Source organism: Pieris rapae, chromosome 4, assembly GCF_905147795.1.
Source record: "Pieris rapae chromosome 4, ilPieRapa1.1, whole genome shotgun sequence".
In the NCBI taxonomy this organism is placed as follows: Eukaryota; Metazoa; Arthropoda; class Insecta; order Lepidoptera; family Pieridae; genus Pieris; species Pieris rapae.
Window position 1 is genome coordinate 4,997,957 of NC_059512.1, and position 13,885 is coordinate 5,011,841.

The 13,885-nt window shown below is 32.5% G+C and overlaps 3 protein-coding genes across 3 annotated transcripts; 2 read left to right on the forward strand and 1 right to left on the reverse strand.

The window, feature by feature from the left end:
- Positions 1–128: 128 nt before the first annotated feature.
- On the reverse strand, positions 129–4,581 carry LOC110993097 (ribosome biogenesis protein WDR12 homolog). The gene is made up of 9 exons (XM_022259203.2): positions 4,339–4,581; positions 3,966–4,265; positions 3,652–3,792; positions 3,212–3,387; positions 2,762–2,826; positions 2,331–2,475; positions 1,875–1,976; positions 1,342–1,471; positions 129–574 (listed from the first exon to the last, which is right to left on the reverse strand). Exons 1-9 carry the CDS (start codon positions 4,395–4,397, stop codon positions 436–438), a joined length of 1,257 nt encoding a protein of 418 aa, XP_022114895.2. The 5' UTR covers positions 4,398–4,581; the 3' UTR covers positions 129–435.
- A 116-nt stretch (positions 4,582–4,697) lies between these two features.
- LOC110992961 (WD repeat-containing protein 75) lies at positions 4,698–12,057 on the forward strand. The gene is made up of 11 exons (XM_022258989.2): positions 4,698–4,896; positions 4,973–5,180; positions 5,323–5,609; positions 5,796–5,977; positions 6,430–6,594; positions 6,945–7,132; positions 7,728–8,480; positions 9,044–9,185; positions 9,897–10,039; positions 11,336–11,524; positions 11,750–12,057. The coding sequence occupies exons 1-11, from the start codon at positions 4,796–4,798 to the stop codon at positions 12,029–12,031; spliced, it is 2,640 nt and encodes an 879-aa protein (XP_022114681.2). The 5' UTR covers positions 4,698–4,795; the 3' UTR covers positions 12,032–12,057.
- Positions 12,058–12,236: 179 nt separating this feature from the next.
- Positions 12,237–13,801, forward strand: LOC110993131. Its single transcript, XM_022259264.2, has 2 exons — positions 12,237–12,543; positions 12,867–13,801. The coding sequence occupies exons 1-2, from the start codon at positions 12,255–12,257 to the stop codon at positions 13,799–13,801; spliced, it is 1,224 nt and encodes a 407-aa protein (XP_022114956.2). The 5' UTR covers positions 12,237–12,254.
- The last annotated feature ends 84 nt before the right edge of the window (positions 13,802–13,885 follow it).

The following is a 13,885-nucleotide window of genomic DNA, read 5'->3' on the forward strand; positions in this document are numbered from 1 at the left end:
TTCAGTTAAATAGTGTTTTTATGACGTTTACAATGTTATATTACCTAAAAGTATATTTTTAATTTAAACTAATTGCCGAGGCTAGTTGCTTATAAGAGAGGTTATAAATCAAGATAAAAGAAAAACTATTTCTAACAGAATATTTATTACCATTACAGGTTTTTATACATCTTAAAACATAACGCAAATTTCACATTCGTTAACTGATGCACTCTTTAGACAAAAGACTATTTGTAACAAAAATTCCTTTAAAACATGTGATATGGTTTCAAATTTAAAAACAGACTGTTAAAAAATCACTTTGACATATAAAATGGGCCGCAGACTAAATAAATCAATCAAAGAAATGCTTATACAGTTATATATTCGCTACAAAGAATGTCATTCCCGCTTAAATTTGTACACAAATAAAAGATGTATTTGCGTATCACAAATTTAGCTCAACGCATGTTTCGCTTTAAATATCCTCAGCGTATTATCACACGAGCCACTGATAAGAAGCGAGGGATTCGACCAATTACAACACAGCACTTTATCTTCGTGACCTGTGAGGTCATAGAGCGGCGTTTTGGGGCTGGAAACAAAAAATAATTGTGGTTTGTACGGATCATAAAAAATTAAAAAAAAAAAACGTTTATTTTGGAACATAAGATAATGAAGGAATTACTTATTCCACGTCATTGAATTTGAACCTGTAGGCATCCCTACTCATCGGCAAAGATAACAGAAGGCATGTACACTATGGAAATTAATGAAATTGAATATGAAAACGCCGATATCACAATTGAAAGAATACTGACTTAATAATTTATATCTTCATTCCTAAAAACCATTCGTTCATCATTCTTAGTAGTTTGTTGGCCATAGCATGTGACAGAATAAAAAAGGAATTAGTAAATAGATTTAGGTCCGTACTCAACGTCAGTCAAACTTCAATTTTGTAAGAGTCAAACAATTTTTCTTCCGTATGAAGTTTGACGTATTTGACAGCGTTCAGGACGAGATCGTATCTGTCATGCGCAATAAGCACTTTACGGTAGTACGAATATTTTAATGTATTTTATCTTTATGGTTCAGTTTGAATAGAGATCGTTAAATTTTTCGTATTTAATTTATCAATAAGATTCAGAAACTCAAAAATGCATTTACGCTTTAGTTTGACTCGTTTACAAACATTTAAATTAATCAACTCAACCAATATCGAGATTTGACACTTGACAGTAAATTTTTGTTATTAAAATTAAAAAAGCTATTTTATATTCAATTAGTAATCATTAATTAATTTCCCAATAACGATCTAATCTAATTAATTGACCCCCATGCCCCATGCCCCACACTCACCTCCTCGTATCCCACAATTTGACTTGATTGTCGTAACCCGCCGACAGGAATAATGTTTCCTGTGTTGTTGACCAACGAACAGATTGCACCCAACCCGTGTGCGATGTGAATGTTGTCTTTACTAGGCTGTCTGAAAGGCAACAATAGAAATACAATACAGTTTTATTTCTTTAATATTATATTAATTATACATAAATATATATGAAATAATTATAAATAACAATCTCACGCATTTTAGTTTAGTTAATATTTTAATTAATCTTTCACATTTTATAGTAAGGTTCTACTATTACAATGTATATATAAATGAAATTGTGTGGTAAAGAAATATATCGTAAAAAAACGGTTAACAGAAAAAGTCAATGACAAGTGTCAGACACAGATGGCTGATAACAGAATTGTTTAATTTAAAAAAATCACTTACTTTACGCTTTTTGCACATACAAATATAAAAAAACTTGATCCTAAGTATGATATTTTCTGTGTGTGACATATAATTCACAACTCTTCTAAATAATACATAATATAAGTACCTGTAGATCTTGGATCATAAAGACGTATGTGTCTATCTGCGGATGTCGTAATAATGCTGTTACTTAGAGGCGACCACGCGGCGTCGAAGAAAGCTTTGTTACCTGAGAATATACAATTTCTCTAAATAAATGTGCCATAGAGGATAAACATCACTACTATTTTTATTTTGTTTTTACAATATAAAACATTTAAAACCACAATTATTTTAATATGATTGTGTTATGTGGTGAGAATCAAATAGAGATGGTATTAATTAAAACAGGTCTTTCACAAGGAGTTAAGAGTTAATCACTTCATAATTTTCAACAATGACTTTTAATTATAAATAATTCTATATTGGTAATTCATAGAGTTCAGCACACTAAAATACAACGTGTAAATACAACACCCTAAATAATATATTTGTAGTGTGTACTAAATAGTAGAACTATATAAAATTATCAAAAATGTTTTACCAGCGATGTCTTGTTTGATAGCACCAAGTTCGCAGTCCCAAATCTTAATCAAATGATCCCAGCTCCCAGATAGGACAGTGTTATAGTCCATCCACTGCACACTGGAGACAGCTTCCTTGTGTCCTTTAAGAGTAGTCAAGGCTTCCTAATTGAGACATACAAATTAAAATACCCCTACTATTTAATGCCATGGTTAATATGTATGAAAAATAGTATATTTTTATGGCAATATTTAATACTCTGTCAATCAATAACTAATGTAAGAAGATACTATTAATGGAAGGATGTAATTGTTTCTTTAAATTAAAAGTTAAACATTCAAAAATAGAATGCAATAATTATTTTATAAAATCATGTTTGAAATTTAAAAATAACGTGCCAGTGACAAAACTTTGGAAGCAACTACGTTCATAAATATAGTAACAACTTACCCTTGATTTTCCTTGTTCCGGTTTACTCTTCTTTTTAGCTGGCACATTATCTTCTTCTGCTAAGCCTATAAACAGAATTTTGACAACTCACTACAAACTTGCAAAAAGGCATAAATTGACAGAATCAGACAAACATTAATACCAGTTTTTAAAATTTAAATCTATAAAATATGTTTTTCTTATTAAAAGCCAACAAATAAACAAACCTAACCTTTAAGCACAGACTTGTAATCAGTAACCACAAAATATGTTTATTTTTAAACTAAATGCTAACAGGACTTTATGTAAAAAAATTTATAGGCTACCAATTTCTTGAAAAACACACTATGGACTGTATATTATATAAAAGGCCCATGATTGGAATTATAAACAGTACAACAAGATCCAAAATAAAAGTATGTATTAACAAGTACACATAAATAGGAATAAACAAACTATAATTATACTTACTTGCACTCCATAAACAAATATTATTATCCCAGCCCCCAGTTGCAAATTGTTTACTATCTGCAGAAACAGCCAAACACTCAATTCCCTTCTCATGACTCCGACATGTCACCACACTCTCCACAGAGTTACCAGAAACATTCCATGACCACAAAATAGCTGACTGATCATGAGATCCACTGAAATTTTTTTAGAGAAAATTATAAAACAGAAAAAATATTCTGATAATAAACTAGATTTAGTTTTCAAAAATAATAAAAAATAAATCTGTCTAAATGCACCATTTTAGAAAAAGTTCTCATATCAACATTAAAAGGTATATATTAGAATAAGTGTTTGAAGGAAAAAATGTCTATTAAAAATTAGATTAAGCTCTGGTTGAACTACAAAATGAATAGGCTCTACGAATACCACAATACTTGAAATAAAATTATAAACTATACCTTACAAAAATTGCTTGATCGCCATTAAATGCAACCCAAGCAACTGCTTTAACAGGGGAAGTGTGACCCGGTATTGCTAGTTTGTGTTGCCCTTTAGTTGTCCAGATGTGGACACTGTTGTCATAGCACCCTGACAGGATCCTGAATAACCAAAAACATAACTCAGAACAAAAATATTACATTTGATTTATTTATGTCTGATATTTCAAAATACTGTTATAATAATAAACCTATTTAAAAAGAAATAAAAATTCTTATCACTCATTGTAAACTTAATATGAAATTTTATATATACTGCACTCGCAATAACATACCAACTCCCATGAGTATCAACAGCTGCCACCCAATCATCATGCATCAAGCAGTCTTGAGGACTTGGAGCGGGAAATCTTTCAATATATTCAATTTCCAATGTATCTTCTGTAGATACACCCTTCTCTTGCAAATGCTCAGCTACAGTGGTACGTAAAAGTTCGCCATAAATGAGAAAATCAAAGTCAATATTCTTTTTATGGGATTGATTAGATTCTGTCAGTAAGCCATTAACAAGTGTGCTTAGTTCTGCTGTCTGGATATTGCTTTGAACAGCCAATGGACTGTCTGGAATCGCATATCTGTAAATGATATAGTTATAATATTATATCTTTATAAAATCAATTTTTAGGTAGTTATGAAAACGAAACTTACTGTTCTTGTTTTGTGACGAATCGAACTTGAATTTGAGCGGCATCTGCATCCCCGTCCATTATTATTCTTATTTACTTAGTACAAATATAAATCTTCTCACAATATGTAATATACCTCGGCCCAGTACTGAAGATGTGGTTTAAGTAATCTAATATTAAACTGTTAGTTTTATTATGATTTAAGCTAGGAAAATAACATGTGGATCCTTATTTTGAAACTAAAAAGCAACATGAGGCATGTCAATTGTCAAGTAAATAAAGTTTGTTGAAGAATGATAGATTACATATTGTTCGTGACATTTGACGTTCATAAATTACGTTAATGACAATTCTGACTGAATAGGTTAAAAAATATTGTTTCTATAATAATTATTTTAGGTTAGCTCATGTGGTAAACTTTGAATTGTCAAATAATATGTTTAATTGTATGCAAATATAATATTTCTACAGTTTTAAAAATGGTCGTAAAAATAAATAGTAATCAAAAAAACTACGTTTTTAAAAGAAAGGCTGGAAGAAGTTTAATCGAACACCGTCCCATTTTTTCGCCAAACGAAGAGTAAGTAATATAAGGAAGTTTTTATGAAAACAAACGGTAACTTTTGTGATATTTTACTATTTTCTTTCTTATCAAGGTCCCTGGTGGTTATCGTTGAAAATGTTTTACGTGTTTATAATGTGAAAACGGGGGATTGCACACGATCTTTAGAAACTGAAACTCAAGTGAACGCTCTCGTGGGCATAGAATTTCCAAAAACACAGGACTACAATTTATATGGGTGTTCAGACTTAGGGCTTGTAACAACATGGACTTGGGAAAATGGAGCAGTTCTCCGAGAAGTTGTGAGTCTCATAATTAGAATTAAATTATATTTTCGAAAATTTGAATCATTTTCTTTTTTTGCATTTGTTTATGTAAAGTATGTTATACTTGTAATGTATGTGCAGTTAAGACTTACCCTAAAGATTGATTTGTTTTTTTTAGCAATTGAACCTTCCAGTTCATGCAAACATAGTTTACTCCTTCAACCTTATAGATGAAAATGAATGCTTTGTCATATCTGGGAATCCTACAAGAAAGATTTTTAACCTTGGATCTTATTCTTTAAGAAGAGGAGATTTGGTGACAAACTATTCTGGCTTGGTGATTCCGCATAATGATATAATTTCAGTTGCAATTGGTTCTATAAGAGAAGAGAAATTTGCAGCAATTGCTAATGGACATTGTAAAGTTTATTTTCAAAACTTTGTACAACCAGAAATGTACATTCAGTAAGTTCATTTTAAGAGTATTTTATGAAAATTACTACTGTAGTATATCAAAAACTTAGTATACTATAGAAAACAAGTTTCTACCTAGAAAATGAATTTCTACAAATAGGTAGAAACTTGTTTTTATGGTATTATTAAATACAATAGGTTTACTGTTTATTATTACAATACTTATTAAAATTTCAGAAAGCAGACTAGATTTAGAGTACTATCTGTAGCTGCTAACCAACATGGCATGGTGGCATATACTGATGCTTTGGGAAGAGTGATAGTCTTGAGAGGAAACCTGTTTGTCCCTAACAGAACAGCACAGGAAACCTTACATTGGCATTCATTACCTTTATTAGCTGTTTCTTTTACTTCAATAGGTAAATAAATATTTATAGAATTTTACCACTATTTAGTAATTTTAATGAGGTTTCAAAGAATACTCTGAGATTTTGCACATACATATCATTTTTATTTTTGTTATAGATTGCATTACAATAATGCTCATCATAGCTAATATATGATAATGCTAGGTATTATAATAAATTGTGGGCCACCAGATATCAGCTTACCAGAACTCTAGTTGGAAATACTTTGTAGATTGCAAACGTATTTTATATAAAATTCCTGTTTTAAAAAAATATTTTCACTATTTCTTTTTATTTTTGTGACAATTTTTTTTTTAAGTATATTATTGTAACAAACTTCTATACTTAGGTAAGGTATAGGAGTAATTGTTACCCTGTCCCGGCTCAGTATGCTCACCTCTGCTTTATTCAAACTAAACCAAACCCATAACTTTATGAACAATAATTATACAAGCTTTTTTTAGGTAACTATCTAATTACTGGAGGAATGGAAAAGGTATTAGTCAAGTGGTCCTTTAGTGAACTAGCGCAGAAAGTTGATGAGAAGAAATTTATACCTCGCTTACCAGGCCTTGTTAGATTCATAACAACAAGTAATAGTCATATTGCAGTGTCCCTGTCTAATAATTGTAAGTATGACCAAATGGAATCTGTAAGAACAAGTATTATTAACTCTTGTTCTTGTTTGAAGGGTTAACTAGTATGCTATAAGCTGCACCAATAAAATTAATAAAAATATCTGAGTACACTATAACTAAACTAAGTCCATGACTTTTAAGTTTTACACTAGTAGTCGACCTCCGATGGAGTGAAGGCCTCCTCCAGATTCTTCCACTTATCCTTATTTGTTGCAATAATTTTCGTAAAGATGCAGCAATACTAGATGTTAAATTCATCACTTCTTTCTAAACAGAGACTTTGTCTAAGTTTTGGCATTTTACAATAATTACAATTATAATGTTTCTATTATGATTTGCAGCTATTGTGCTTGCAAACCAGCAAATGTATGTGAGTAATACAATACTGGAATGTGGTGGTCTATCATCAGTTACCCACTCACTTGGCTCCAAACTTGTGTACATGAAACCTCTGGATTCTCTCATATTACCAGGACGTACAGGGTTTCTCCAATTATATTCAACTGCTACAGATAAAGTTTTGTATAATGTAAGTGAAACTTACTAATTTAAAAATAAATAACTGTTATCATAAATATGATAATAATGACTTATTGCAAGAATATGGTACAGAAATGATTAAGGTCTTTTAGTTTTTAAAGGAATTTTACATTTTACATTATTAGTCAAATTTTATATTATTTGCATCATACATATCATATCATACGTTATTAAATTTATATTCACTACTGTGTGTCACGTAAATAATCATTTATTGAATAATAAATTTTTTCCAAAAGTACTTAATACACCAAGGCAATTTTTCAAAACTCTTGTTGGAAGATTTTTTAATTATATCGGTTAATTATTCTAATCTTTGATTGCCATACAAAAGATGTTTTTTCTAAACAGTTCCAGATTAATTTTTGGCACGGCCAATTCCTCCCCACGTCAACTTCGACAAAATTTATTTTATACGTTATGTTTTTATTGATATACGTAAGATTCCGTATATCAATGATATCTTACTTCGCGAGATTTATTTGTGAAACGTACACCATGTATGGGATCCAGATTTAAATATAATGAGAGATTTATGTCTAAATTGTGTGACTCTAAGATTATTTTTCTCATGTTCCTTTCAGATTGATATAACTGAAACTAATAGCATCCCAGCTGAAAGATACAACATAACACCAATAGAGACAGAAGTAACGACCGCCGCGGTTAGCGCAAATGGTCAATGGCTTGTCACCTCAGAATACCGAAATGATGGCACCAATTACCCAGAAGAAAAGCTAAAATTCTGGTCTGCTTGTAAAAACAACGCGTGTCCCTTCATACTAAACACCTGTGTTAATCTTTCTCATGGTGGATGTGATGTTGTATCTATCGCCTTAAGTAATAACGGTGACTTTTGCGTCACATCCGGCAACGATCAGAAATTTCGAATTTGGAAAGTCAGTGTTATAAACAAGAAAAAACAGTGGTCCTGCCTCACTGCCTGTTACTACTCCTCTGGTGTTTCTCATTATCAATCGATTCCAGTGCTAAACGAATACAAACATAGCAACATATTGGGCTTAGTGTCTCAAGGGGAGAGGCCTTATTTGACGAAGGACTTGTTTGGCAAGGATGAAATAAGAAAAGTATTGAATGTTCACAAGGCAACAACTGTACTGGATAAACAGATAACTGAGAAGACAGTATCGAAAGGTGATTTAGCGATGGGAGGGGTGGCCATTTCTCAGGATGGTTCATTAATAGCAGCCTGGTTTGGGCCAAAGTTGACGCTTTGGGATTCACATTTATGTAATTTGAGGACGACCTTGTCTCACGTTGCATTAAGGCCTAAAGGGGTTCATGTTTATTTTGGGAACCACGATGCAGCACATTATGTAAGTTATCTCTCATTTCTTGTTAAGATATCATCAATATGTATATATAAATTGTGTCAAGTTTATTTTTTGTCTGTGTCGAAAAAAATACAAAATGATGGTGCAAAGTAATAATCTGTGGTAAAGTTTACAGATATCTTTAAAAACTGTCGTCTAAAGCGTATTACTAGTTTTAGCAAGTTGGTTTCTTTACATTTAATCCTATTTTAATGGCCTTATTAGGGCATTAAAGTGTATTTTAAAATTTCATAGTCGTGTTTTGACGGGCTATATCAGTAATCCGTATGGGTGACATTCAGATTCGAAAGTTGCAAGAAATAAAACTTCCGTGTGTCAAATCCAACACGTTTTTGAGTCATTCTGAGGGTGGTATTCTAAAATATCAATCAAACTTAAATCTAGTTTCAAGAGCTGTCAAACCATTCTTATATTTGACACCGCTCAAGACGAGGTTGTCTTGAGATACTTATTAAAATCTGGACTTTAGTGCTTAACCGCTAATCAATGAAGCAAAGACGCCATCTAGACAGCGATTATATTTTTTCTTGTACCTATTTTTGCAGTTAGTATGTACGACAGAGGAGTGCTTAGCTGTATGGAGTCTGCTATCGCTCACAGTAACTTATATCGTACGAAATTATCCAGTCTGCCTTGCAGCTGATCCTTTCTCCAATAGAATGGTAGTTGTCACGCGAGATAATGATGGTAAGTTTTTATGAAAATTTTTTTTAGTTAAAACTTGCGGAAATAGCGTACCAATTCTTAAAACGCCGGCAACGCACTCGCGAGCCACCATCGAGTGTCCATGGGCGGCGGTATCACTTAACATCAAGTGAGCCTCCTGCCCGTTTGCCCCCTGTTCTATAAAAAAAATGCTTCAACAAATTTGTCAATTTTATTTAAAAGTTTCCATAAACCTTTCATATTTTTATCTATCTCAATATATATATTTCTTGTGTGCGTGTGTATGTGACTGAACTCCTCCTAAACGACTGGACCGATTTAGACGAAATTTTTTGTGTGTGTTCAAGGGGATCTGGGAATGGTTTAGATTCACAATTTTGTCCGCTAGACAATGTTTTTTTAATTAATTTTCAATTTATTAGTTGTTGTTGATTTTGGAATGTTTTACATTGGATCCGACAGACGGCGCTACCATCGCAGTGTCAAATTTTAAATAATATTCGAATTTTAATTTTAGTCTGTCCCGAAATTTAAAAAAAGTTTTGTTATCATTGTGTTATATCGTGTGTGACCATGTGCCGGATCGTTAGATATTGTCATAACATTTGAATAATAATTTTCATCAAAATGGCTTATTAAAAATTGAAATTTTGAAATTAAAGACGTGTAGACAGGACAACGTCTGTCGGATCCGCTAGTGTATATGTATATACTGTGAACATTTTTTTACAGTACACGTATTCACACCACATAACTCCTCTCCGATTTTATCGCGGAAACGGGTTATCGAACCTAACACTGGTGTAATCACTCACTGCACCTTCGGGAAGACCACTGAAGACGACGCGAAGGTCTACTTTATGAGGAATTATTCGGTAAGGAGTTAACTTGTTTCGACTGATATTTGTATGTGCTCTAAATGAATGTCCTGTTTGCCTCTAAGTGCTTGTCACATTAAAAATTGTATTTTGTGTTTGTTTTTACCAATGTATCAGTGTGCCGAGCGTTGGCAAACTTTATGAATAAAAAAAAATATAAAAAAAAACTTGGAATTGGTTAAGAGCTGTTTATAACGGTGGTTTACGCCGGCTTTTTCTCTCGGCCTTCACCCTCTGTCTTCTTTGCCGATGAGTAGGGATGCCTACAGGTTCGAATGAATTGACGTCGTATAAGTGATACCTAGATCTTATGTTCCAAAATAAACGTATTTTTATTTTTTATCTATTAGAATTCTATAAAAGATATATATAATTTAAAATTTTCGTTATTTGTTCGAGCTCCTTTATCAAAGTAGCCCAGTGCAACTAACTTGGGTGTTCCAAATATTTGAAAATCATCTAAAAATCTATTATGCGCGTTGATGTGTCGTCCGATGAGTTGAGCAGTGGTCTAGTGGCTTCAGAGTGCGACTCTCACACCTGAGGTCGTAGGTTCGATCCCCGGCTGTGCACCAATGGACTTTCTTTCTATGTGCGCATTTAAGATTTGCTCGAACGGTGAAGGAAAACATCGTGTGGATACCGACATGTCTTTGACCCAAAGAGACGACGACGTGTGTCAGGCACTGGGGGCTGATCACCTACTTGCCTATAAGATTTAAAAATGGTTATAAAACAGATTCAGAAATCTGATGCCAAGACCTAAAGAGGTTGTAGCGCCACTGATTTTTTTATATTATGCGTGTAAGACTTGTGATGCTAACAAATACAGATGACCATAAAATAACAGCTAAGAATCATTCATTCCAAAAAGATCATAAATAAAACATCAGATTTCTAACTAAACCGGGTGTATTCGTTCGTAGAGAAAAACAGACAATCCACGCGAAAAAACTCCCTTCGTTATGCCCCGCTACAAAGAGTATTTCATTCTAAAATTGTTAATCCAGTTTTGAAGTAGCTATCAGACTAAACTCGGTTTGGCTAATACTGCACTGTACTGCATAATTGATACTGTATAAGTACCCAAACGGAGTTGTGAAGATGGGCTCATAACTAATACAGGAAATGTTAAATTCTCCTTTACGACGTAAATTCTGAAGGATTTTTAAAGTAAGCATTTGAACACATACTTGATAAAGGATCGCTATTTGTACAGACCAGTTGGTGAAGCCGTACTTTGGAAAAAATTCAGTTGTGAAAAACCACTAAATTAAAAAACCCAACTTTTAGGAAATATATTGCTTGGAGCCAGAAAAATCAACAGAATCCCAACTAGAAGTGATATCACATAGAAATGTGCCGAAGACAAAATTCGGTCAACTACTTGCTGAACAGCAAGTGTCTGAAGTCACCTCAACTAGAGCTGAAGAAATACAGCAGCTTAATGTGGAAAGTCTTGCCAGTAGTGCTGTATCTCAGGTATATCATTTTATATACTCTATATCGTAAAATTTTAAATACATACTTACGTACAACACTGATATTAAAAAAAAAAATTACCTTTATAATGTACTAGACGATAAGCTATCTCTATTTTATAGCAATTAATTTTAATTACGAAAATAGTTTCGAGCCAAGCATAATAATTTCGTAGGTAATTATATTTTTTAATGATTTATTTATTTATGTTTTTTTATCTTTCAGTTCCTATCGGCGGCACCCCATATGATTCCACCAGTGCGAATGCTGAGCACTTCCTTCCTCCAACTTATATCCGGGTATACGGAAAACGAAGAAGTGGAACCAACTGAGACACCCATGGAGGTGGACTCCAGTGATGATGAAGAAGCACCTAAAATTCAGCTTCCGAAGCCTGAACAGTTGTGCAAAGCGGACTATGATTCCATTAAAATTAAAAAATTAAAGAAGATTTTAGACCAAAATCTTTTGGACTCTGAAACGACAATGGAAGTTTTTAGTTTGTGATGTATTAAATATTTTAAAAAAAACTATTCTTTTTTATTACATATATACACTTGGTTTCAGTTGAACAAAATATATATATATATATATATATAGATCTTGCAGCTTAATTGTTTGTTAACTTGTGATAAAAACAATTGTGTACCTACATCTTATACTTAAATAATCACGTCTGAAGTAATCAAAGTTAAATATAGCAATTAAAGATAATATATCATTTAACACAATGTCTTTATTTAACAACGACGAAGTGAAAATTATCGCGGAGAAATGTGGTTTTAAAAATTATGATACTTTACAATATGAGATACAAAATTATTCTGAGGAATTAGTTGGATATTTGGGAGAGCATTTACGTTTATTTCTTAAAGTTAATTCGTGTGATAGAGTTTTGTTTGTCAAGTGTGTACCGAGGTATGATGAATATAAAGCGGAGTATTTGAGAAAAACGGGTTTCTTTAGAAAGGAGTATGTACTATTGAGTTCCTTGTTTACTCAGTTTATTAAACGTGAAGGTAAGTTACTTCATATAAATTTTGTATATTTATATTGATGGATATAGATCAGTTATGACTATCGTTACTACTGATCGTACGTGAACCGTCATAGTGTCTATAACAAACGTGCTTTAATCTGCAATGTTTAGAAAATTTAAATAAAAGTCATTATAGCTTGTGGCATACAGAACGGTTCCTATCACATAAATAAAATCCACCTTTTAAAAAAAAGTACAACTCTTAAGTTAAATAGATAAATAAATTGATTTAGAACTAACTGTCTCTGTTACGAATTTTATTTTAAAAGTACTATAAATCTAAATAACCGTTTGACGTTGTAGGTTGCAGTAAATGGCGGCCAGAAGTTATACACCTAAAAGACGAAGTATTCGTGTTTGAAGACGTCACTAAAATTGGCTATGCACTATCCGACAGTCGCAAACCCTTCTCGTACGATGAAATAGTCGCGACAGTTAAAGCTGTAGCAAAATTTCACGCGGATTCCCTTATATACGAGTACAAGAAAACACAACAATTAAAAAGACCGTATTACATATGGGAGGATTATAAGGAATATTTGTTTGAGCCCGTCAAAGCACAACCATGGCGAGACACAGGCTGCAAGGGTGTTATAGACATCCTAAAAATATATTCTATATATAAGGATACACCAAACTTTCAATCAGTTTCAAAAGTTGTAACCGACCTATTTAACCGTGCCACGAAATCTATGCAACCGAGCCGCAAATACAGAAACGTCGTTGTTCATAGAGACGTTTGGTCCAATAATGTCTTTTTTAAAGACATGGAAGATGGTTCAAAACACGCACTGTTAGTTGATTTTCAAACAGCGATATATACGATTCCAACCCATGATCTAGCAACACTGTTGTTCTTAAATACAACAAAGAAATTTCGCAGTGTCTTCACAAATAAAATGATAGACATCTATTATATGTGTCTCAGCGATATATTGAATGATGCTGGGGTTAATATACTGGATTTTTTTGATAGAAAAACATTATCAAAGGCGTATGAAGATAGTGTTGTGTTTGGCATAACACAGGCGGCATTGGTATTGCCCATAGCAAATATGCCAGAATTCATTAAAGACAAATATTGCCGAAATGGTAATGAGGAATTTGACGCGATATCTAGGAGCAATTGCTTTGTAGAGTCATTGGAATCCGATGAACAATACAGGGAAACTATTTTGGAGCTCTTTGATGATATAGCAGAAAGATTTGTTTTACCATCGCTAAACGGTTACAAATAATAATGATAAGATAAATAAGACATATTTGAATATAGTATCTGTGTTAGTTCAACATTAAATATTAGTTAAATTATGTAATTAACA

Bases quoted from the DNA above. Each gene is read 5' to 3' on its own strand.
- LOC110993131 (XM_022259264.2), top strand. From the start codon at position 12,255: ATGTCTTTATTTAACAACGACGAAGTGAAAATTATCGCGGAGAAATGT. The intron at 12,544-12,866 runs GTAAGTTACTTC...TTGACGTTGTAG, and splicing joins TCAGTTTATTAAACGTGAAG to GTTGCAGTAAATGGCGGCCA.
- LOC110992961 (XM_022258989.2), top strand. From the start codon at position 4,796: ATGGTCGTAAAAATAAATAGTAATCAAAAAAACTACGTTTTTAAAAGA. The intron at 4,897-4,972 runs GTAAGTAATATA...TTTCTTATCAAG, and splicing joins ATTTTTTCGCCAAACGAAGA to GTCCCTGGTGGTTATCGTTG. The intron at 5,978-6,429 runs GTAAATAAATAT...AGCTTTTTTTAG, and splicing joins TGTTTCTTTTACTTCAATAG to GTAACTATCTAATTACTGGA.
- LOC110993097 (XM_022259203.2), bottom strand. From the start codon at position 4,397: ATGGACGGGGATGCAGATGCCGCTCAAATTCAAGTTCGATTCGTCACA. The intron at 4,266-4,338 runs GTAAGTTTCGTT...TATCATTTACAG, and splicing joins TTCGTCACAAAACAAGAACA to ATATGCGATTCCAGACAGTC. The intron at 1,472-1,874 runs GTACTTATATTA...GTTGCCTTTCAG, and splicing joins TTATGATCCAAGATCTACAG to ACAGCCTAGTAAAGACAACA.